We start from the raw sequence: 22319 nt of genomic DNA on the forward strand, positions 1-22319 counted from the left end.
CTCGCCTCTGAGCCGGCCTGGCCGCAGCTCACCCCGTGCCCGGCCCCGCCCAAGAGCCTGGCGTGGCCCTGAACTCGCCTCTGAGCCGGCCTGGCCGCAGCTCACCCCGTGCCCGGCCCCGCCCAAGAGCCTGGCGTGGCCCTGAACTCGCCTCTGAGCCGGCCTGGCCGCAGCTCACCCCGTGCCCGGCCCCGCCCAAGAGCCTGGCGTGGCCCTGAACTCGCCTCTGAGCCGGCCTGGCCGCAGCGCACCCCGTGCCCGGCCTCGCCGAGAGCCTGGCGTGGCCCTGAACTCGCCTCTGAGCCGGCCTGGCCGCAGCTCACCCCGTGCCCGCCCCCCCCTCCCCCCGAGAGCCTGGCGTGGCCCTGAACTCGCCTCTGAGCCGGCCTGGCCGCAGCTCACCCCGTGCCCGCCCCCCCCCTCCCCCCGAGAGCCTGGCGTGGCCCTGAACTCGCCTCTGAGCCGGCCTGGCCGCAGCTCACCCCGTGCCCGCCCCCCCCCCGAGAGCCTGGCGTGGCCCTGAACTCGCCTCTGAGCTGGCCTGGCCGCAGCGCACCCCGTGCCCGGCCTCGCCGAGAGCCTGGCGTGGCCCTGAACTCACCTCTGAGCCGGCCTGGCCGCAGCTCACCCCGTGCCCGTCCCCCGCCCCCGAGAGCCTGGCATGGCCCTGAACTCGCCTCTGAGCTGGCCTGGCCGCAGCTCACCCCATGCCCGTCCCCCCCCGCCCCCCCCGAGAGCCTGGCATGGCCCTGAACTCGCCTCTGAGCCGGCCTGGCCGCAGCTCACCCCATGCCCGTCCCCCGCCCCCGAGAGCCTGGCATGGCCCTGAACTCGCCTCTGAGCTGGCCTGGCCGCAGCTCACCCCATGCCCGTCCCCCCCCGCCCCCCCCGAGAGCCTGGCATGGCCCTGAACTCGCCTCTGAGCCGGCCTGGCCGCAGCTCACCCCGTGCCCGCCCCCCCCCCGCCCCCCCCGAGAGCCTGGCATGGCCCTGAACTCGCCTCTGAGCCGGCCTGGCCGCAGCTCACCCCATGCCCGTCCCCCCCCCCCCGAGAGCCTGGCATGGCCCTGAACTCGCCTCTGAGCTGGCCTGGCCGCAGCTCACCCCATGCCCGTCCCCCCCCGCCCCCCCCGAGAGCCTGGCATGGCCCTGAACTCGCCTCTGAGCCGGCCTGGCCGCAGCTCACCCCGTGCCCGTCTGCTCCCCGCAGCTCACTACGCGCCGGCTGGTGGACGAGAACGGCATCATCCCCCCGGAGACCTTCTACATCTGCCTGACCGTGTGGGTGAGCAACGACCCGCTGGGCGTCGCCGCCTCCCATGCCAACTTCTACCCCCCGCCGCCCGAGTGGATGCACGACAAGTACGACGCCACCGGCGAGAACCTGCGAAGTGAGTGTGGCCGCAGGCACGCCTGGGCACCCGTGGGCACATGGAGGCTGGGCACGCTCCAGTGCACCACGCAAGGTCCTGCCAGGCACCCCCCCTCCGCCAGCGCCCCACACGGGGTCCTGCCAGATACCCCCCACATGCCACACAGGGTCCAGGCAGACACCCCCCACATGCCATGCAGGATCCGGCCAGGCACACCCCGCCATGCCAGCGCCCCACACGGGGTCCTGCCGGGCATGCCCTCAAGCCTCACACAGGGTGCAGCCGGGCACCTCCCCCATGCCAGCTGTGCTGAGCGACCTGTTCCAGAGTTGCCCCCCATCTGGGCTGGCGTGGGAGGAGGAAGGGGGCAGTGTCGGGGGTCGGGGGCCGTGGCATCCCCCTGCCTGACCCGCGCTGCCCCCTCCCCCCAGTCCCCGCAGCCCAGCCCCTGGAGTTCGCCCAGTTCCCCTTCTACCTGAGCGGCCTGCGCCAGACCGCGGACTTCGTGGAGGCCATCGAGAGCGTGCGGGCCGTGTGCGAGGAGGCGGCCCGGGAGCGCGGCGTGGCCAGCTACCCCAGCGGCTACCCCTTCCTCTTCTGGGAGCAGTACATCGGCCTGCGCCACTGGTTCCTGCTGGCCGTCAGCATCGTGCTGGCCTGCACCTTCCTGGTGTGTGCCCTGCTGCTGCTCAACCCCTGGACCGCCGGCATCATCGTGAGTACGCCCAGACGCCACGGGGATGGGCACGGGGTGGGGAGCACCACGGGGTGGGATCCAGACGCCGCCCAGCCCCCCGGGATCTCCAGGACCCCACAGCCAGCACATCCCCTGCCCTCTGGCCCATCAGCCTTTCCCACTGGCCCTGCAGCTGTCACTCGAGACCTCACCTGGGGCACCTTGTTCGCGGGTGGACCCCCAGCCCCCAGGTGCCCCCGAGCGCCCACAGGGGCTGGAGCACAGTCCAGTGCCTCCCGAGTGTCTCCAGGGGGTGACCGGGAGCTCCCGACGCCAGGGTGGAGAACGGACCAGGACAGGCTGGCCTGGCCTGGCTTCCGCCCCCTGGCACCAGCGCTCTCCCAGCCTGGGGGCCCCTGGCATCGCCCCCTCCCTCCCCTCCCGCCAGGGCAGGTGCTCTCAGGCCCTGACCCTGCAGGCGGTTCTGCTGCCCCGAGTGCTGACCCCTGGGCTCCAGGTGAGCGGATCCAATTGGTGGTGGTGGGGGGGGGTTCGTTCCAAATACCCCCCGCCCAACCTGGCGCCCCAGACCAGCCCCCCGGTTGAGGTAGGCCCTCCCCATCGGCATGTCCCTTCACACGCCCATGGTGCCCGTTCCCAGGGCGGCTGGGCAAAGCGTCTGTAATTGGTATCATTCACAGCAATAGGGCACCCATCGCCCTGGCATCTGGGCTCTTGTGTGGGGCAGAGTGGGTGGCTGCCATGGGGCAGTGCAGTGGGGCAGACAGGAAGGTGCAGAGTGCTGCAGCAGGTGCAGTGAGGCAGGTCAGTGGATTGGATGCAGGGGGGCAGCGCCGTGGGGCGGATGCAGTGGGGCAGTGCAATGGAGCGGATGCAGTGGGGCAGGGCCATGGGGCAGCACTATGGGGTGGATGCAGTGGGGCAGGGCCGTGGAATGGATGCAGTGGGGCAGCGCCGTGGGGTGGATGCAGTGGGGAAGTGCAATGGAGCGGATGCAGTGGGGCAGGGCCGTGGGGCAGTGCAGTGGAGGGGATGCAGTGGGGCAGGGCCGTGGGGTGGATGCAGTGGGGCAGTGCAATGGAGCAGATGCAGTGGGGCAGGGCCGTGGGGCAGTGCAGTGGAGCGGATGCAGTGGGGCAGGGCCGTGGGGTGGATGCAGTGGGGCAGTGCAATGGAGCAGATGTAGTGGGGCAGGGCCGTAGGGTGGATGCAGTGGGGCAGGGCCATGGGGCGGATGCAGTGGGGCAGGGCCGTGGGGCAGTGCAGTGGAGCGGATGCAGTGGGGCAGGGCCGTGGGGCAGCGCCATGGGGCGGATGCAGTCTGTCTGGCAATGGAGCGGATGCAGTGGGGCAGGGCAGTGGGGCGGATGCAGTGGGGCAGGGCTGTGGGGCGGATGCAGTGGGGCAGGGCCATGGGGCAGCGCCGTGGGGCGGATGCAGTGGGGCAGTGCAATGGAGCGGATGCAGTGGGGCAGGGCAGTGGGGCTGCGCTGTGGGGTGGAAGCAGTGGGGCAGCGCCGTGGGGCGGATGCAGTGGGGAAGTGCAATGGAGCGGATGCAGTGGGGCAGGGCAGTGGGGCAGCGCTGTGGGGTGGATGCAGTGGGGCAGGGCAGTGGAGCGGATGCAGTGGGGCAGGGCAGTGGGGCACCGCTGTGGGGTGGATGCAGTGGGGCAGCGCCATGGAGCGGATGCAGTGGGTCAGGGCAGTGGGGCAGCGCTGTGGGGTGGATGCAGTGGGGCAGCGCCATGGAGCGGATGCAGTGGGGCAGTGCAATGGAGCGGATGCAGTGGGGCAGGGCAGTGGGGCAGCGCTGTGGGGTGGATGCAGTGGGGCAGGGCAGTGGAGCGGATGCAGTGGGGCAGCGCCATGGAGCGGATGCAGTGGGGCAGGGCCGTGGGGCAGCGCTGTGGGGTGGATGCAGTGGGGCAGTGCAGTGGAGCGGATGCAGTGGGGCAGGGCAGTGGGGCAGCGCTGTGGGGTGGATGCAGTGGGGCAGTGCCATGGAGCGGATGCAGTGGGGCAGGGCCGTGGGGCAGCGCTGTGGGGTGGATGCAGTGGGGCAGGGCAGTGGAGCGGATGCAGTGGGTCAGGGCAGTGGGGCAGCGCTGTGGGGTGGATGCAGTGGGGCAGCGCCATGGAGCGGATGCAGTGGGGCAGTGCAATGGAGCAGATGCAGTGGGGCAGGGCAGTGGGGCAGTGCTGTGGGGTGGATGCAGTGGGGCAGGGCAGTGGAGCGGATGCAGTGGGGCAGCGCCATGGAGCGGATGCAGTGGGGCAGGGCCGTGGGGCAGCGCTGTGGGGTGGATGCAGTGGGGCAGTGCAGTGGAGCGGATGCAGTGGGGCAGGGCAGTGGGGCAGCGCTGTGGGGTGGATGCAGTGGGGCAGTGCCGTGGAGCGGATGCAGTGGGGCAGGGCCGTGGGGCAGCGCTGTGGGGTGGATGCAGTGGGGCAGGGCAGTGGAGCGGATGCAGTGGGGCAGGGCCGTGGGGCGGATGCAGTGGGGCAGGGCCGTGGGGCGGGCCCTGCTCTCTGAGTGACTCTCCCCCGTGCCCGGCAGGTGGCCGTGCTGGCCATGATGACGGTGGAACTCTTCGGGATCATGGGGCTGATGGGCATCAAGCTGAGCGCCATCCCGGCCGTGATCCTCATCGCCTCGGTGGGCATCGGCGTCGAGTTCACCGTCCACGTGGCCCTGGTGAGTCGGTGCCACTCGCCCACGGGTGGGCAGAGCCTGGGCCAGCAGGGCTAGGCCCCCTGGGGGAGCTGAGCCACCACCCCCAGCTCAGCCCCACAAGGTGGGGGGAAGCCCATTTGGGCCAGGGCAGCCCCTGTTCTGGCAGCGCCCCCCACTGAGCACCGTCCCCCTGAGCCCCCCAACCTGGGGGTGTCCAGCCACCCCAGGCCCCAGTGGGAGGGGCAGGGGCAGTCTGTCCATCCTCAGGGGGGAGGGGCAGGGGCAGTCTGTCCGTCCGGCCCCAGGGGAGAGGGGCAGGGGCAGTCTGTCCGTCCGGCCACAGGGGGGAGGGGCAGGGTGAGTCTGTCCAGCTGGCCCTGGAAGGGGTTGGGGAGGGGCAGGGTCAGTCCGTCCTGCCCCAGGGGGAGGAGCAGGGTCAGTCTGTCCGTCCGGCCCCAGGGGAGAGGGGCAGGGTCAGTCAGTCTGTCCGGCCCCAGGGGGAGGGGCAGGGGCAGTCTAGCTGGCTTGCCCTGGGAGGGGCTGGGGAGGGGCAGGGTCAGTCAGTCTGTCCGGCCCCAGGGGGAGGAGCAGGGGCAGTCTGTCCGTCCGCAGGGGGGAGGGGCAGGGGCAGTCTGTCCGTCCGGCCCCAGGGGGGTGGGGCAGGGGCAGTCTGTCCGTCCGGCCCCAGGGGGGAGGAGCAGGGTCAGTCCGTCCGGCCCCAGGGGGAGGAGCAGGGGCAGTCTGTCCGTCCGGCCCCAGGGGGAGGGGCAGGGTTAGTCTGTCCGGCTTGCCCTGGGAGGGGCTGGGGAGGGGCAGGGTCAGTCTGTCTGGCCCCAGGGGGAGGGGCAGGGTCAGTCTGTCCAGCTGGCCCTGGGAGGGGTTGGGGAGGGGCAGGGGCAGTCTGTCCGTCTGGCCCCAGGGGGAGGAGCAGGGTCAGTCTGTCCGGCCCCAGGGGGGAGGAGCAGGGTCAGTCTGTCCGGCCCCAGGGGGAGGAGCAGGGGCAGTCTGTCCGGCTGGCCCTGGGAGGGACTGGGGAGGGGCAGGGGCAGTCTGTCTGTCCGCAGGGGGGAGGGGCAGGGGCAGTCTGTCCGTCCGGCCCCAGGGGGGTGGGGCAGGGGCAGTCTGTCCGGCCCCAGGGGGGAGGAGCAGGGTCAGTCCGTCCGGCCCCAGGGGGGAGGAGCAGGGTCAGTCCGTCCGGCCCCAGGGGGAGGAGCAGGGGCAGTCTGTCTGGCTGGCCCTGGGAGGGACTGGGGAGGGGCAGGGGCAGTCTGTCCGTCCGCAGGGGGGAGGGGCAGGGGCAGTCTGTCCGTCCGGCCCCAGGGGGGTGGGGCAGGGGCAGTCTGTCCGTCCGGCCCCAGGGGGGAGGGGCAGGGGCAGTCTGTCCGGCCCCAGGGGGGAGGAGCAGGGTCAGTCTGTCCGGCCCCAAGGGGGAGGAGCAGGGTCAGTCTGTCCGGCCCCAGGAGGAGGAGCAGGGTCAGTCTGTCCGGCTGGCCCTGGGAGGGGCTGGGGAGGGACAGGGTCAGTCTGTCCTGCCCCAGGGGGGAGGGGCAGGGGCAGTCTGTCTGGCTGGCCGTGGGAGGGGCTGGGGAGGGGCAGGGGCAGTCTGTCCTGCCCCAGGGGGGAGGGGCAGGGGCAGTCTGTCTGGCTGGCCGTGGGAGGGGCTGGGGAGGGACAGGGTCAGTCTGTCCTGCCCCAGGGGGGAGGGGCAGGGTCAGTCTGTCTGGCTGGCCGTGGGAGGGGCTGGGGAGGGGCAGGGGCAGTCTGTCCGGCCCCAGGGGGGAGGGGCAGGGGCAGTCTGTCTGGCTGGCCGTGGGAGGGGCTGGGGAGGGACAGGGTCAGTCTGTCCTGCCCCAGGGGGGAGGGGCAGGGTCAGTCTGTCTGGCTGGCCGTGGGAGGGGCTGGGGAGGGGCAGGGGCAGTCTGTCCTGCCCCAGGGGGGAGGGGCAGGGGCAGTCTGTCTGGCTGGCCGTGGGAGGGGCTGGGGAGGGACAGGGTCAGTCTGTCCGGCCCCAGGGGGAGGAGCAGGGTCAGTCTGTCCGGCCCCAGGGGGAGGGGCAGGGTCAGTCAGTCCCCGGCGGGAGGGGCAGGGTCAGTCTGTCCGGCTGGCCCTGGCAGGGGCTGGGGAGGGGCAGGGTCAGTCAGTCCCCGGCGGGAGGGGCAGGGTCAGCCCGTCTCCCTGCCCGCCCCGGCCCAGAGCTGAGCCGTTTGTCCTCCCGCAGGGGTTCCTGACGGCCATGGGCAGCCGGACGCTGCGCTCGGCCCTGGCCCTGGAGCACACGCTGGCGCCCGTGCTGGACGGGGCGCTCTCCACGCTGCTGGGCCTGCTTATGCTGGCCGGCTCCGAGTTCGACTTCATCCTGAGGTACCAGCGCGCGGGAGGCCGGAGCGGCTCTTTACTCAGCTCTGGGGGTAGATACAGGGGGCCCGGGGGGGCCCAGGAGTGGGTGTGGGCATGGGCACGTGTGGAAGGTGCCCAGGGATGGGTGTGCATGTGGGTGAGTGTGCAGGGGTGCGTGTGTGTAGGCGAATGTGCCTCGGTGTGTTTGGGGGGGAGTGTGCAGGGGTGGGGGGTGTGCACACGGGTGAGCGTGCAGGGTGCCCGGGGGTGTGTGCGCACACGTGTGTAGGTGAGCGTGCAGGAATGTGTGTGTGGGCAAGCATGCAGGCGTGGGGGCGGATGAGCATGGGGGGGGTGTGGGCCGGGTGTTGGTGAGTGTTCGGGGGGTGGGCATGGATGAGCATGCGGGGGCGGTGTGGGCATGGGCAAGTGTGCAACAGCGTGTGGGGGTGTGTGCAAGCATTGTGGGGTTCCTGGGGGTGTGGGTGCATGCGGGCGTGTCCGGGGGGGATGTATGGGTGTGCATGAGCGTGCAGGGGTGTGGGGGGCATGTGTGAGCGTGCAGGGTTTTTGGGGGTGTAGGTGCATGTGGGCGTGTCCAGGGGGGATGTATGGGTGTGCATGAGCGTGCAGGGGTGTGGGGGGCATGTGCGAGCGTGCAGGGGTTCCTGGGGGTGTAGGTGCATGTGGGCGTGTCCGGGGGGGGATGTATGGGTGTGCGTGAGCGTGCAGGGATGCATGGGGGCAGCGGTGTTAGGAGGCCAGGCAGAGAGTCTGTGCTAGGGCAGCAGGGCAGGGTGGGGTCATGGGGTGGGGGGCGCAAAGCCCCACTGTGCTGGGTGCTCTACGCCCCCCAGGCCCATTTGCCTCTGCGATGCTCCTACCCTGCCTGTCAGGGCTGAGGGGGTGGGCCCTGTTTGCAGAGCATGCTGGGATGCCCTGTGCCCATGGCGCGGCTGGGTTCCTCTCACCACGTCTCCTCTGCCAGGTATTTCTTTGCCGTGCTCACCGTCCTGACCGTCTTGGGCCTCCTGAATGGCCTGGTGCTGCTGCCCGTCCTGCTGTCGGTCATCGGGCCCCCGGCCGAGGTGAGAGCCCCCCACCCCACACTGAGCCACAGCCCCCCGGCAATGGGGCCTGGCAGGGAGTGGAGCCTAGTGCTTGAAGAGGGGCGTGGCCACCAGGATGCCTGGGTTCATTCCCAAGTCTGCCTCTGCCTTGCTGGGTCCAGCGTCAGATGGGGGGGAGGGGGAAACAGTGGTCTGTGCCTCACACTGGCTCCACCCACACCCACAGGCTCCACCCACAAGCCCATGGGAACTAGAAGTTCCTTGGAGAATGATCAGTGCTGAGGTTAAAGTGACCACCATTAGGTTTCAGAGTTAATGCTTCATTGAGCTGGACCGGGGACACCTCTCCCAAAGCTGCCTCTATGTAGGCCTGGAGCCCATTCAGAAGGGCCAACCCTGGCTCTGATGGTGCCCCCAGCCCGGTTCCCTGTACCCCCGGGCATCCCATTGCCTTCCCGTCTCACCCTGCGCCCTCCTCTCGCCCAGGTCATCCCGGTGGATAATGGCAGCCGCCTGCCTTCACCAGAGCCCATCCCCCCGCCCATCAGCCATCACGGCTTCTACATGCGGCCGCCCCCAGCCTGGCCTGGCACCTTTGCGGACTCCTCGAACTCGGAGTACTACTCGGAGAGCACCGCGGGCTCGGGGCTGGCCCACGCCCAGCCCTACGACCCCAGCGCCTACATCCTGCCGCCCGCCCCAGCCCGGGTCCTGGTGCAGGCCGGCAAGAATCCCAGCTTCCCCACCATCACGGTGAGTGCAGGCACGGTGCCCATCCGGCTCAGTCCCTGCCAGACAGCGCCAGCCCCACCCGCCCACGGAGCTCTGTCAGGCCGTGCCCCGCCGGGCTCTGGAAGGGAGCGTGTGGTAGGGGTTAGAGCGGGGCGGGGGGTTGCACCCAGGGCTTGGCTGGACGGTCGGTGAGTGCCGGGGAGCGGAGGTAGCTCTTGTCCTGAGGCCCCCCCCGGGTGTGGACTCTGGCTGCCCCGTTAGCAGCCCCCCCCCGCCCCCTTCTTTGCCCACTGGCTCACGGGAGTCTCTGCCCTGCACAGGTGGTGAAAACCTACCCGGAGAACCAGGAGCTGCCGGGGAAGAAGGAGCCACCGAGCACCAACCAGCCCCTGCCTGCCGGCGACCCCCTCCCATTGGCCGGCCCGGATCTCAGGGACTTGCCCCAGCACAGACTGCCCCGGGCCGGCCCCCCCGGAGCCAGGACAGCCCCACCCCGAGCCCCCCGGCCCCTGCGGACTGCCCTCCCCGCCTACAGCGGCAGCTATGCCACGGTGATGGCCACGGCCTCCGTGACGCTGGCCCTGCACCCTCCCCTGCCAGGCTCCCTGCAGGGTTACACCCACGAGAGCTACGAGGACAGCGAGTCGGACTGCCCGGAGGAGCCCGGCCTGCCCGCCTGCAACGCCCACGGCTGGGCCACACCCGAGAGCCGCGCACTACACCCCCCGGGACGGGCAGAGGGCTCCGCGAGGCCCTAGGTGAGCCCGGGGACTGAGCCCTGTGCGAGGGGCTCCTTCGCCCCCCACCGTGCCAGGCAGGGCCAGCGCCCGGCCGCCCCGGGGGTTACTGCCTCTTGGGGTAAACTCCCTGCGCGTTAGCGCCCCCGGGCGCCGCGAGGCAATTTGATGCCAAAGCAGCGGCTGTGTAAGCCCCCCCCACACATACACAGATGGTGTCTGTCCGCACGCTCCCAGGGGCTCGCACACTTGTGCCTGCAGACAGGGACACGGTGCACGCCCGCTCGCACACACAGACAGTGCATGTCTGCACGCTCCCAGGGGCTCGCACACTTGTGCCCGCAGACAGGGACACGGTGCACGCCCCCCCCCACACATACACAGATGGTGCATGTCCGCACGCTCCCAGGGGCTCGCACACTTGTGCCTGCAGACAGGGACACGGTGCACGCCCACTCGCACACACAGACAGTGCATGTCCGCACGCTCCCAGGGGGCTCGCACACTTGTGCCTGCAGACAGGGACACAGTGCACGCCCGCTCGCACACACACACAGTGCATGTCTGCACGCTCCCAGGGGGCTCGCACACTTGTGCCCGCAGACAGGGACACGGTGCACGCCCGCTCGCACACACAGACAGTGCATGTCCGCACGCTCCCAGGGGCTCGCACACTTGTGCCTGCAGACAGGGACACGGTGCACGCCCGCTCGCACACACAGACAGTGCATGTCCGCACGCTCCCAGGGGCTCACACACTTGTGCCCGCAGACAGGGACACAGTGCATGCCTGCTTGCACACACAGTGCATGTCCGCACGCTCCCAGGGGCTCGCACACTTGTGTCCGCAGACAGGGACACGGTGCACACCTGCTCGCACACACAGTGCATGTCCGCACGCTCCCAGGGGCTCGCACACTTGTGCCCACAGACAGGGACACGGTGCACGCCCGCTCGCACACACACACAGTGCATGTCCGCACGCTCCCAGGGGGCTCACACACTTGTGCCCGCAGACAGGGACACGGTGCACGCCCGCTCGCACACACAGACAGTGCATGTCCGCGTGCTCCCAGGGGGCTCACACACTTGTGCCTGCAGACAGGGATGGGTGCACACCCGCTCGCACACACAGACAGTGCATGTTTGCACGTTCCCAGGGGCTCGCACACTTGTGCCTGCAGACAGGGACACGGTGCACGCCCGCTCGCACACACAGAGGGTGCCCACATGTACACACCGGGTGGATGCACACACAGGCAGTGCACGTCCGCACCTACCTAGTGGGCTTGCACACTCGTGCCCGCAGACAGGGACGTGCGCAGGGTGCACACCTGCCCACGCCCACGTGTCGACTCCACGGGTGCTCGTGGCGTGTGGGAGGCCCCTGCGGCCAGGTGCCTTGGAGAAGCCAGCGGAGCTGTAGCCCTGTTGGGGATCCGGCTCACCCGGCTGGCTTGTGTCTCCGCACAGGTTGCCCCGGGAAGCGCCGTGGTTCCTAGCCCAGGCCTGCCGTGCGGCCGGATCCAGCTCCCCTGCCCAGGGAGCGGGCAGAGCGGAGAGACGTGGTGGGCGCTGGTACCCGTGCATGGATGCCAGCTGAACACTGCGCTGGAGCGAGCTGTTGGACTGGTGACCTGCGCCTGGCGCTGCCAGCAGGGGCAGTGCCCACGGACGGGGGCAGGAGCGGGGCTGCCGCCATCCCTGCATTTGCTGCTATTCCCCAGTGATTAATTATTCTTATTTTATTATTATTGCTCCGCGCTGGGACGGAGATCTGCCCTGACCTCACCTGGCAGCGCCCCAAGCCCCGCAGCAGGTGATGGCTGGGCTGGCGGGGGCTGCTGCCCCGGGCTGGGGGGCACAGCTGAGCCTTTGGGGGAATCGCTGCATCAAGGTTTCTATGCAAGGTGTGTGTGAACGGGCTGGCCCCTCAGCCATTCCCTTTCCCCACTCCCCCCAGCTGTCCCCCACTCCGGTGTTCCCAGGTCAGGTCCCTGCCCAAGTGGGTTGTCCCGGGCCTCTGCACCCGGCACTGGCAGGGGCAGGAAGCCGCCCATTTTGCGTATGCCCTGGGGCTGGGGGCGCTTAGCGGATCCCTTGGACAGGAGCCGGGGCCGTGCCCTGCTGCCCTGCCCCCAGCACTGAGTCATGGGGCTCCCCAGGAGACCGGGGCAGGGAGCAACTGTGTCTGGGGAGAGGCCCAGCAATGCCCCCAACAGGGGAATGAGATGCCAGCCCCAGTGGGGAGACCCGACCCCACCCTGGCCTGGGATGGGAGCGTCGGGGGGAGCGTCCCTTCCCCTGTTGCGGGGGGCTGAGCTCTGGCCCAGGGGGTGCCCTGGACTCAGGCGAGGGGCTGGAACAGGGGCCGTGTCCCCCCCACCCTGGGAGATGGGAACGGCCCTGACCCTAGTTACTGAAAAGGGAAACTCTCGCTCACAGAGTAGGACATTTTCTCACTAAATCCTGACACCAGCAGGGCCCAGATCCAGCGGGGCCTAATGAATAGAGAGCTGGCCTGGGCCTCAGGACACCTGGGTTCTCCTCCCCGCTCCTTGGGAAAAGTACTCCCTTCCTCCCTGCCTCAGTTTCCCCATGGGGACAACGCTACCCATCCTCCTTTGTAAATGGCTGTGAGACCGAACTGTGAGGGCTCCTCCTGTGTGTTGGATGGGCGGGGGGGCTGTCCTGGCAGGAAGCGGATCTGGGACAAATTGGAGCGGGATGTGCTGCCCCATACAAGCCCATCCAAGGCCTAGGTACCCCATATGTCTCGCCGACACCCTTTATGGGGTCCCTTGATGCTGCCCGATGGAAGTTGACTGGTAGGGGAAGGGTGTATTCCAAACACCCTTGTGCAATTGCACAACTCCCCTGCATGACCCCCTCCCTGCCCCCCCCACACCTGCCTGGGCACTTGCAGCCAGATCAGGGAGCCTTTGAAAAACAGAAACCTGCCCTGCCCCCTAGGATGGGCTTTTCCCCCCTGCCTGCCGGGCCCCGATCCTGTGGCTGGGGCCACTCGCTGGAGGCAGGCAGAGATCAGCTGGGCTCCCAGGGGGTTGGCGTGGAGTTGCTGGCCCTTGCCTCTCCGTTCCCCGGCACTTTAAAGCCCCCTCCGGCCCCAGGGTCCCCATCAGCCCCGCCTGGGGCTTGCCTTTGGGTTCCTTGCCCAGGGCGGCGACGGGGGCCTGGTCCAGCCGGCAGCTTCTCAGCGATTGTCCCCGCCTGGGCCAGTGGGTGTGGCTGGTGGAAGTAACTCAGCCGTCAGTACGGCGTGGAGCTGGGGTACCCACAGCCCTGAGCTGCCAAGCGGTGCACCTGCCCCCGGCGCCCCCTGAGACATGGGGGGCAGGCGGGGCGCGCGGTGCCCCGGCCCCAGTCGGGCCATGCCATATAAATTATTTATATTACAAAGAAGAAAGGTTTATTTTTGTAGTTTGTACAGACCCTTAGCCGTGGGCTGGAAGGTTTATTTTTAAAGAGTAAAATATATATTGTCTATCCCAGATCTGCTGGTGTCCCGGCCTCGTTCTTCGTCTGGCCCGTGAGAGAGAGAGAGTGAGTGTGTACACATGTGCCTGGAGCCTGGGGGGGGTGGGGATCTCTGCAGGTTGCGGGGGGGGCAGCCTTAGTGAGTGCCCACGTGTGTGGGGACACATTTGTGGCAGGGCAGTGTGTGCGCCCGATGTATGTTTGGGGGGGTCTTTTGGGCAGTGTGTACATGGCTGCGTGGAGGTAGGGGAGCATTCACAAAGCTGGGGGGCTACTGTGGGGGGGGCTGTAGAGGACAGTGGGGGCAGTGTGTGTAGGGGGGGTCTAGAGGGCACAGGCTGGGGGGCAGTGTGTGTCCGGGGGCTCTGGGGGGGTGCGCTGCCCACTTGGCTCACAGCTGGCCCCAGGCTCGCAGGCTGCCTGGGGGCGTGGGGGCCGGATCTCCCCCCCGTGACTGATGGGGGGTCAGGCTCCCCAGCCAGGCACGGACGGTGCTGGGGGACCTGGGCGGGCTCCTGCCAGGCGGGCGGCCGTGGCCCTGTGCCCCGATTCCACGGGCAAACACTGCCCCCTGCAGGCCCTGTGCTCACCTGCATGTGGGCTCAGGGGCCCGGCACTGCCAGGTGCGGGGGGCGGGGGGTTACAGGGGCTGTTTTGATGCACCCCTGATGTGACCCACATGAGCAGGGTTTACAGCACCAGGGCCCCTGCCGGGGGTGGGGGAGGTTTAACCACCCCCCCACCCCCACCCCCCAGCTGGGGAGGACTCGCAGCCTACCCAGGTGGCCAGGCCGAAGGGCTGCACGTGGCTCTAGGCTGGCATGTGCCCATTGATGAGCCAGCTGGAGCTGAAGGTGCTGGCAAGCTGGGCAGACACCCGGCCCGAGCGCTGGCCCGTGTGGCCCCTGAGCGCGGCGTAGGCCCTGCCGTGCCACAGGGGCGCCCCGCACCGCGAGCGGCACGAGGGGACACTGGCCGGCTGCCGCGGGGCCAGCGAACGGTCGGCGCCCAGCGAGCCAATGCAGTGCCTGAAGCCGAGCCGGGCGGTGCAGCAAGGGGCCCCAGGGACCCGGCCGGCGCTGCATTGACATGGCTCCCATTCGCGAGCCCCAAAGCCGCCGGCAGCTCTGCAAAGTGCTGGGGGCACCGGGATCTGGCCAAATGAACTGGTGGGGGGGGGCATGAGACCCTTTAGTCCCACCGTTGCCCTGTGCTTAGAGCCAGAGGTTCTAGCCCAGCGCTGGGAGGGGAGTGGGGCCCTGTGGTTAGAGCGGAGCAGCTGGGCGCCAGGACGCCTGGGTTCTAGCCCTCTGCCTAGTTCCAGAATCTTGTGTGGGGCAAAAGCAAGGGGCGGGGCTGAACCGCTCACCGTGGGGGGGGGCATCAGACACAGGCCACATTGTGAACAGGAATGGTGCGGGGTGGGGGGGGAAGCTGGACATCAACTGTGCAAGGAAGCAGCTGTGCAAGTGCATGAAAATACCAGTAATGACTGGCTGAGCCCCCCCAAACTCATGACACGCAGGGCCCCGCCCAGCGATAGCCCGCAGGACAGAGCTGGGAGCCCCAGAAATGCGGGTCAGGCCCATAGTGTGATCAGTGAGGGGCTGGGGGTGCCAGACCCCTGTGCAGAGCTGGGCGGACCGGGGTGGGGGGAGATGTCAGGGCTCCTGTCCAGCCACTCTTTGGTGGCAGGGTCATTTCCTGCTGGTTAAAGGCACCAGCTGGCTCAACCTGGGACTGATGCCGCCTGCCTGGCTCCAGGCCCTGGCCATGCAATGAGTTTGGGGCGCTCAGCCCTGACAGTGGGGGGGGGCGAGGTGGTCCCGGCACACCCAGCCCGGTCCCACGGCTGGAGGGAATGAATGGCCCCACCAGGCCCGGGAAGGGAGGCAGGTGCTGCCCTCCCCGGGCTGCGTGTGCCACCAGGGAGTGCGCCCCCAGTTCGCAGAGGGGGCAGGTGTCAGCACCAGGCAGGGCAAGCGCTGGACAAGACCCCTCCAGCCCAGGGACTCTGCCCTGCCCAGCAGACGCCAGCCCAATGCGCACCCTTGCCATGGGGCCGCTGGGCTGTGCATGGGCCCGAAGGGTAACAGATCCCCTCCCCCCAGGGCCTGGGGGGGGGCCACGAGCCTTCACTGGGCAGGGGCTCCCAGCACTTGCACCTTCTCCCCACGAGGGGGCAGCAGATGCTCACTCACTGGGCTTGGGGGCCCCCACAGCCAGTGCCCCACTTGCATCCCCAGCTGCCCATGGCCCCATTCTGCCCCCCCACGGGCCGGTGCTGAGTGACGGGGGCCTCCTCTGACCTTCGTGCCCCCTGCAGCTAGCACTGGGTTGCGTGCACGGCTCCTAGGCTGGCTCCTGTGGCTGGGCTGGATGCCTACCATGCTGCCCCACTGCCCTGACAAGGGCGGGGCCCTCCCAGTGCTGCCATGGGGTGGCTGTACGGCCCTGCAACCAGGGGACCCCTTGCCCAGGGGAGGACAGCAGCAGTCAGCACGCTTCCCTCCCCACCACTGCCGAGGCTGCCAGGCCTACACCGCCCGGTCCCGGCAGCCCTCCCCACCCCCGAGCAGGCAGCTCCTTGGTGCTAAACCAAGTGCGCTGAGCCCAGCAAACTCACCGCATGTGTGACTCCAGGAACTCTGGCGCAGGCAAGCAGCTGCCATGGGTGGCGCCGTCAGGGAACGGACTTTGAGAGGCCTCCGTGTGGGTTCGGGCCACCATTGTCCCCAGCCCGCCAAGCCGGCCCCACTCCTGAACTGGACTCAGCGGGGCCTCAGCAGACAGAGCAGAGAGGGGGCAAAAAGGCCACGGGGGGAGCAGGAGCCACTCACAAGCCAGCCAGAAGGTGGGGTGTGGGGGGAGGAGCAGGAACCCGAAGAGAAAGCCTCGGGGTCCTGCCCCCTGCTCTCCCACCCTCTCACCTCCTCACTCAGGCGCTCTGGGCCTCAGTTTTCCCATCCGGAAAATGGGGCTGATGGCGCGTCCCTGCTGGCACGAGCCTTGGGAGGAGAACGACAGTGAAGATTAGGAAGACGCTTGGACAGTGGGGTAATGGCGGAGGGGGGGCATGTTAGCACCGCCGTTTGGGATGGAGTCTGTTTGGAAAGAAAACACGTCCCTAAAGGCATCACAAACCAGCCCTGTTCAGGGAGAACGGTCTGAAATATTTCAGGGAGCCGAGTTTTTTCCTCCCTATGTAGCCAGCCCCCCGCCGGCCCCATCTCTGCCCTTGCTCCGGCCCTTCTTCCTCCCCGCCCCGCTCCTCTCTCAAGCGCAGCCAGAGGGACGTCCAGTTTCCGCTCCAGCAGGAGGCCGCGCAGGGCTGTCCGGGCTCCGCCCTCTCCCTCGCCGGCCGACGCGGCGCGTCCCCACAACCGCCCGGGGACACAGGTGCTCCCCGCGGACTTGACAAGCCAGCAGGGTTGTGAGCGTCCCATCCTAACTCACCGCCCTCGGTGTGCCGGGCTGGGCCGTGCCCACCCCTTGGGTAGCGCCGGGAGGCGCGCTGGGCCAGGGGCCGCGGCCCCCTTCGGAGGTCAGGCTCCGGGCCCCGAAACACTCCCATCGCCCTGACCTTCCGCCCCAGTCAGGCGTCTCCCGCCGATGTCGGACGCCCGCCGCCGCAATGCAGCCTGAATTCACAAGTCGCCCTTGCTCCGTCCGTGGGGGGGTGACAAGGAAACCCGCTCCCGAGCCCACCTAACCCCCTTCAGGGCACTGGGGGGGGGGGCTAAAGCAATGGAAAAAACCTGCTCCCCCCCAGGGCTGTGCCAGGCCGGCCTGGCGTCTGTCAGCCCAAGGTGGCTGGTTTGAAGAAGGAGACTGGCCGGTGTCCGAGTAGCCGCCCTGTTAGTCTGCGTCCGCCGAGAGAACAGGGGGACTTGTGGTGCCTTAGAGATACGTCCGACGGGGCGAGCTGCCGCCCACGGAAGCTGAGGCTCCAGTAAAGGGGTCGGTCCCTAAGGTGCCCCAAGGGAAGGTCTCCCGGCGGCCGAGTGAAAACCAGGCTTCGTGCTCCGGGGGCGGGAGGAGCCCGAGAGGGACCGGGGCGGGAGGCGGACAAGCGGCTCCGCTCGGGCGGACAGAGGGGACCGCAGCGAAGCCCCAGCGGGAAGACGCGGCGGCAGGACAGCCGCCCGCCCTCGCTCGCCCCGCACTCTCAACCCACGGTGGGGCCCGCCGCGACACGCCCGCCGGCCCCGCCCGCGCCGGCCCCCGCTGCCGCGACCTGCCCCGCGTGTCCCCGGGGCCCCAGCCTTCTCCCCGCCGAGCCCCGCCTGCCGAATTCGGGCCCGGCTCGGCAGCCGGCTCCCCTCCCACAAGGCTCTGCTCGCACACACATCTGCATACGGGCTGCCGCGGCCCCGCCCCTCCGATCGGGCCCCTCCCCCTGCCGGCCCGGGCCCGGCTCTTCAGCGCTATGGGGGATTAATCCGGGGGGGCTGTGCCCACTGAGCCAGGGCAGCGGGGAGATCTCAGCGAGGCCGGGGCTCCCTGCCCCACTCCTGGCACCGTCATGGGGGGCAGCTTCTCACCCCCCAACAGCATCTGGGGGTCAGCTGGGGGCATGACCCAGACCCCAGCGCCTGTCCCCATGCCCCCCTACAGGAGCACGCCCTGCAGCTGGGGCGGGCCTGGCACCCAAGGGGTTACAGCTGCTGGGGGCGGGGGGCACAGGTTTGAATCCCCCCCCACCCCAGGCTGCAGGGGCAGCAACCACAGAAGATCAGGGTTGGAAGGGACCTCAGGAGGTCATCTAGTCCAACCCCCTGCTCAAAGCAGGACCAATCCCCAATTTTTGGCCCAGATCCCTAAATGGCCCCCTCAAGGATTGAACTCACAACCCTGGGTTTAGCAGGCCAATGCTCAAACCACTGAGCTACCCCTCCCCAATTCACTATCTCCCCTCCCCGCGGACTAGGGAGAGGGTCACTCCCCAACTCAGCTCCCCCCAGCTCCCTGCACCCCAAGCCTGCCCTGCTGCCCCCCCACCCCGCCGAGGGCTGTGTGTGGACAGTCCCCTCCCGCCCCCCCCGGCCCCCGCAGGCCTGAGCTGGTTCCTTGAGGCAGGGGCTCCAGCACGGTGAGTCCCCGGCAGGCTAGCGGCTGGCTCCTCGCGGCACCCAAGGGATCCCGGCTGGTGGGGGCGGGGTGGGGACAGCTCCTCCTTTGTCCCAGGCATCACCGCCACTGGGAGCAGAACCCGGGCAGGGGGTTTGGGGGCAGGTGCCGGAGGCAGCAGGTTTCCCCCACCCTGCCCAGCTCTGTGTCAGGCTAGCCCCAGCCCCAGCCCGGTTTCCATGGTGCCGTAAAGGGCCTGGCGCGTGTTTCACCCCCCACCCCCTGCCAGAGATAAGGAGGCAGCTGCTGGAGTGACCTCTGTCCCCACCCTGGCCAGGCTGGGCAGTGGTGTGAACGGGGGCCCTGCACCCCACTCCTCATGGCCTTTGGACTCCGGAGTCACTGGGAGCAAAGGGCTCAGCCGGGGGGAGGGAGGGCGCTGAGGATGGGCAACACCCAGTGCCAACCCCAGGCTTGAAAAAGATCAGAAAAACAGGGCCAGGGTAGCAGGGGCTGCGGGTCGGGAGTGATGGGCACCGGCAGAGCTATGGGGGTGCCCAGGGCTGGGAAAGTGGGGGGCTGCGGGTCAGGAGTGAGGGGCACCGGCAGAGCTATGGGGGTGCCCAGGGTTGGGAAAGCGGGGGGCTGCAGCTCGGGAGTGAGGGGCACCGGCAGAGCTATGGGGGTGCCCAGGGCTGGGAAAGCGGGGGGCTGCGGGTCAGGAGTGAGGGGCACCGGCAGAGCTATGGGGGTGCCCAGGGCTGGGAAAGCGGGGGGCTGCGGGTCAGGAGTGAGGGGCACCGGCAGAGCTATGGGGGTGCCCAGAGCTGGGATAGCGGGGGGCTGCAGCTCGGGAGTGAGGGGCACCGGCAGAGCTATGGGGGTGCCCAGGGCTGGGAAAGCGGGGGGCTGCGGGTCAGGAGTGTGGGGCACCGGTCATGCCAGCCAAAGTCAGGCCGGCAGAACAGCAGGGGTGCTGGAGGCTGGGAGTGGGGGGCGCGGGCAGAGCTGGGGGGTGCACACAGGGCCCCAGCTCTCACTCAGCAGCTGGAATAACTCGCTCATTAAAGCCAAGGAGTCCCCCCGCCCCGGCCCCACACCTGGCTCCAGAGGTCCTGCACCGGGGCAGCAAGCAGGCGCCTGGGGTGGGGCGCAGAGCCATGTGCTTGTGTCAGGACTCCTCACAGCTTCTCAGCTCTGGGTCTACCTGGCCCGGTGAGGGGGCAGGTCCCGCAGGGGCAGGGCCAGGGAGCCCTGTGGCCTCCTGTGGGGCAGGGTGCAGGGCTGCGTCATTCAGGTGCTGATCGCTCAGCTCCAGGGGGACCTGGTCAGGGGAAAATCAAGGGCCCAATCCTGCCCTGGCCCTGCCCATTGGGCCTAATCCTGCCCCAGTCCTGCTGACCAGTTACCCCTGTGCACAGTGAGTGTAAATGACTCTCTGCGGGGCAATGTGCTGGAGGAGCAGCCCCTTCGACCCAGCATCTGGGGCTGCCACCTCTGAGGTCCCAAAACACCAAGCCCCGCGGGTGCTGCTGAGCCCACAGGCAGGGCTGCTGGCCGCGGGCACTGAACATCCTGACAGTTCCCAGGCCAGCTCCCTGACTAGCACGACACTCCTGTGACCACGTGGGCAGGTGGCAGCCCTGCTGGCATGCCAGGCTCTGGAGCCTCTGATCCCGGCGCTGCCTGGAGCCCCTTCCCCTGAGCCGTGTCCGCACTGGTTCCGCCGGCCGCCCAGCACAGCCACAACTGACACCAGTGCAGGGCGACTGGAGCGTGAGTCATCCCAGTGCGGCTGCCTCAGGGGCTGGATCGCCTCGCTGCCAAGGCCCAGGGCTGCTCCGACCTCTCCCCGCCTCAGCCGATGAGTCAGTGCATGCCAGAGGGCTCCGGCAGGGCTTCCCTGCGGGCACCCAGCCAGGCCTCAGCTCCACGGCCACTTAGCAACCCACACCCCAAACACACATGGCCTGCAGCCGGCCCCTCCTCGCCACAGGGCCTGCACTCAGCTGCTGTGCCCCCCCCCCCCGAGCCATGGCCACAGCAGGGCACGGTGCCCCCCGGAGCCATGGCCACAGCAGGGCATGGTGCCCCCGGAGCCATGGCCACAGCAGGGCTTGCTGCCCCCCCGGAGCCACGGCCACAGCAGGGCACGGTGCCCCCCGGTGCCGTGACCACAGCAGGGCGCGGTGCCCCCGGAGCCACGGCCACAGCAGGGCTTGCTGCCCCCCCGGAGCCATGGCCACAGCAGGGCATGGAATCCCCCCAGCAGATCATACTGCCCCCCCCAGCTAACCCCCACACTGGGGCACTAGGGTCAAGGAAGGCTCCCCTCTACCACAGCGCCTCCTAGCTCTGCACGGCCACGGAAGGGCATCACCTCCCACTGAATCGCCATCACCACGTCATCCTGCTGTGTCCCAGCCAGGTCCTGCCCCAGCCTCACCCTTCTGAGCCTGGGCACTCGCGGCAGGCCCAGCCCCCCGGCTGCAGCCTTGGCTGAGACCCCCACCCACATCTCACCCGTGGTCTTTGCCGGCTCCCTCTCGGCTGCCAAGACCCTGGGTGTGAGCAGGAGCAAAGTCCCTGAGCTGGGCCTGCCCTGGCTGGACGCTCCAGAGGTCCCTGGCAAAGAAGCCAGAAATCCAGCAGCGGCCCTGGGCTGAGCTAAAAATCCCCTGGGCCAACCCAGGGGCTCAGCTGCCAGTTCCTAGGGCGCCAAGAATAGACTGTCATGTCCCTGGCGTGGGGCCTGGGAACGAGGAGCGGGACTGGGGCCCCCGCCCTGCCTGCAGGAGACAAGCTGGACCCCCTGGGTGGAGGCCTGCCAGGCAGCCAAGCTCCAGCAGATCCCAAGGCCTGAGCCCAGCACGTCCCGCTGGCCCCCACGGGCTGGCCTGGTCCCTTCCCCATGGAGGCCACTGAGCCCTCGTCCCCCGTCAATGCCTGGCCCAGAGCCCTTGGGCTCAGCGTGCTGGCAGTCGGGTTGTGTAGCACCCTTCTGTCGGGTCACAGGGCCATGTCCCTGCTGCCCCGTGCCCCCTGGACAGGGTGGGCATGCAGGGTAGCACATCCCGGCATTGGCTCCCATGGGCCCCGGAGGAACTGACTGTCCTAGGCAATCCCGGCCTCAGTGTCCCCACCTGGCTGAAGAAGGGAACGCTGTACTGGCTCCCCGGGCTGGGCGGGCCCCTCACCTCTGCCTCTGGTGTCCCTGGGCAGCAGGGCAGAGCGCTGCAGGGAGTGGAAGCAGCCTGCTGCCCTGGCTCTGCCCACCCCGAGGGGTAGCTGCAGGCCAGGTGGAGGTGACTGCACCGAGCGCAGACCCAGAGCCAGCGAGGCAGGGCGTGGGGCGGAAGAGGTGCCAAGGGCTCGTTGAGCTGCACCAGGCCCAGGCTAGGCTGGGCCACGAGCTGGCTGGGGTCCCTGGAGGTCAAGACCCATCAGTGCCACAGGGATGGCTCAGCGCCGGCCTCGGGATCCAGCGCCTTGCACTGACCCTGAGCTGCTGCTGCTACGTGTGATGGGCAGAGAGTGCAGGGAGCTGGGCAGCCTAGACCGACAGATGGGGGGGCCAGTCTGGCCGTGCTGCACTGTGCCCGCTGCTGTTACCCACCCAGCTGGCAGGCATGCTTGCTACCAGCGTTGGGGGACCCCATCTCCGGTGCCACCCCTCTGTGGGCTCTGGCTGGTCTCAGCCTGGCAGCCCTGCCATAGATAGGGAAACTGAGGCACAGAGCAAGAGCACAACTTCCCTGAGGTCCCACAGGGGGCCGGTGGCAGGGCAATGAACCCAGGAGTCTGGACCCCCAGCAGGGGTTACAGTCACAAAGGGGAGCCCACTGTCCTAGGGGCTTTCCCAGGCAGAGCTAGCCCTTGCCCCCACCCTGACTCACCCGGGGATGTGGGGTGCAGGGACATGGGGTGCTGGCCATAGGCCGTCAATGGGCAACTCCCCCCCAGACCCCCTTAGTCTATCTCTGCAGCCCCCTGCTAGCTCAGCCCTGGGCTTTACCCACTGCCAGCTCTGTGGTGCCCCTCACTCCCGACCCGCAGCTCCCTGCTAGCCGAGCCCAGGGCTCCCCCCCAGCTCTGAGGCGTTACTGAAATCAAGACGCTGACTCAGCAA

At 69.0% G+C, this 22319-nt stretch overlaps 1 protein-coding gene across 6 annotated transcripts in view; it reads left to right on the top strand.

Moving 5' to 3' along the window:
• LOC140916364 (translation initiation factor eIF2B subunit gamma-like) overlaps positions 1 to 13136 on the top strand; it is a 239007-nt gene extending 225871 nt beyond the window's left edge. For 5 of the 6 annotated variants that reach the window (XM_073357909.1, XM_073357911.1, XM_073357913.1 and 2 more), the window contains 8 exons: positions 1211 to 1391; positions 1805 to 2088; positions 4630 to 4767; positions 6965 to 7107; positions 8072 to 8171; positions 8640 to 8906; positions 9206 to 9643; positions 11096 to 11184. In XM_073357909.1, the coding sequence (XP_073214010.1) occupies positions 1211 to 1391; positions 1805 to 2088; positions 4630 to 4767; positions 6965 to 7107; positions 8072 to 8171; positions 8640 to 8906; positions 9206 to 9643 (1551 nt within the window). In that variant the 3' untranslated portion in view covers positions 11096 to 11184. Of the gene's footprint in view, positions 1 to 1210; positions 1392 to 1804; positions 2089 to 4629; positions 4768 to 6964; positions 7108 to 8071; positions 8172 to 8639; positions 8907 to 9205; positions 9644 to 11095 lie in introns of all 6 variants that reach the window. The other variant, XM_073357910.1, reaches the window with a different exon arrangement.
• Positions 13137 to 22319: the final 9183 nt, after the last annotated feature.

The sequence above is a fragment of the Lepidochelys kempii genome, chromosome 8 (genome assembly GCF_965140265.1).
Source record: "Lepidochelys kempii isolate rLepKem1 chromosome 8, rLepKem1.hap2, whole genome shotgun sequence".
Taxonomy (NCBI): domain Eukaryota; kingdom Metazoa; phylum Chordata; order Testudines; family Cheloniidae; genus Lepidochelys; species Lepidochelys kempii.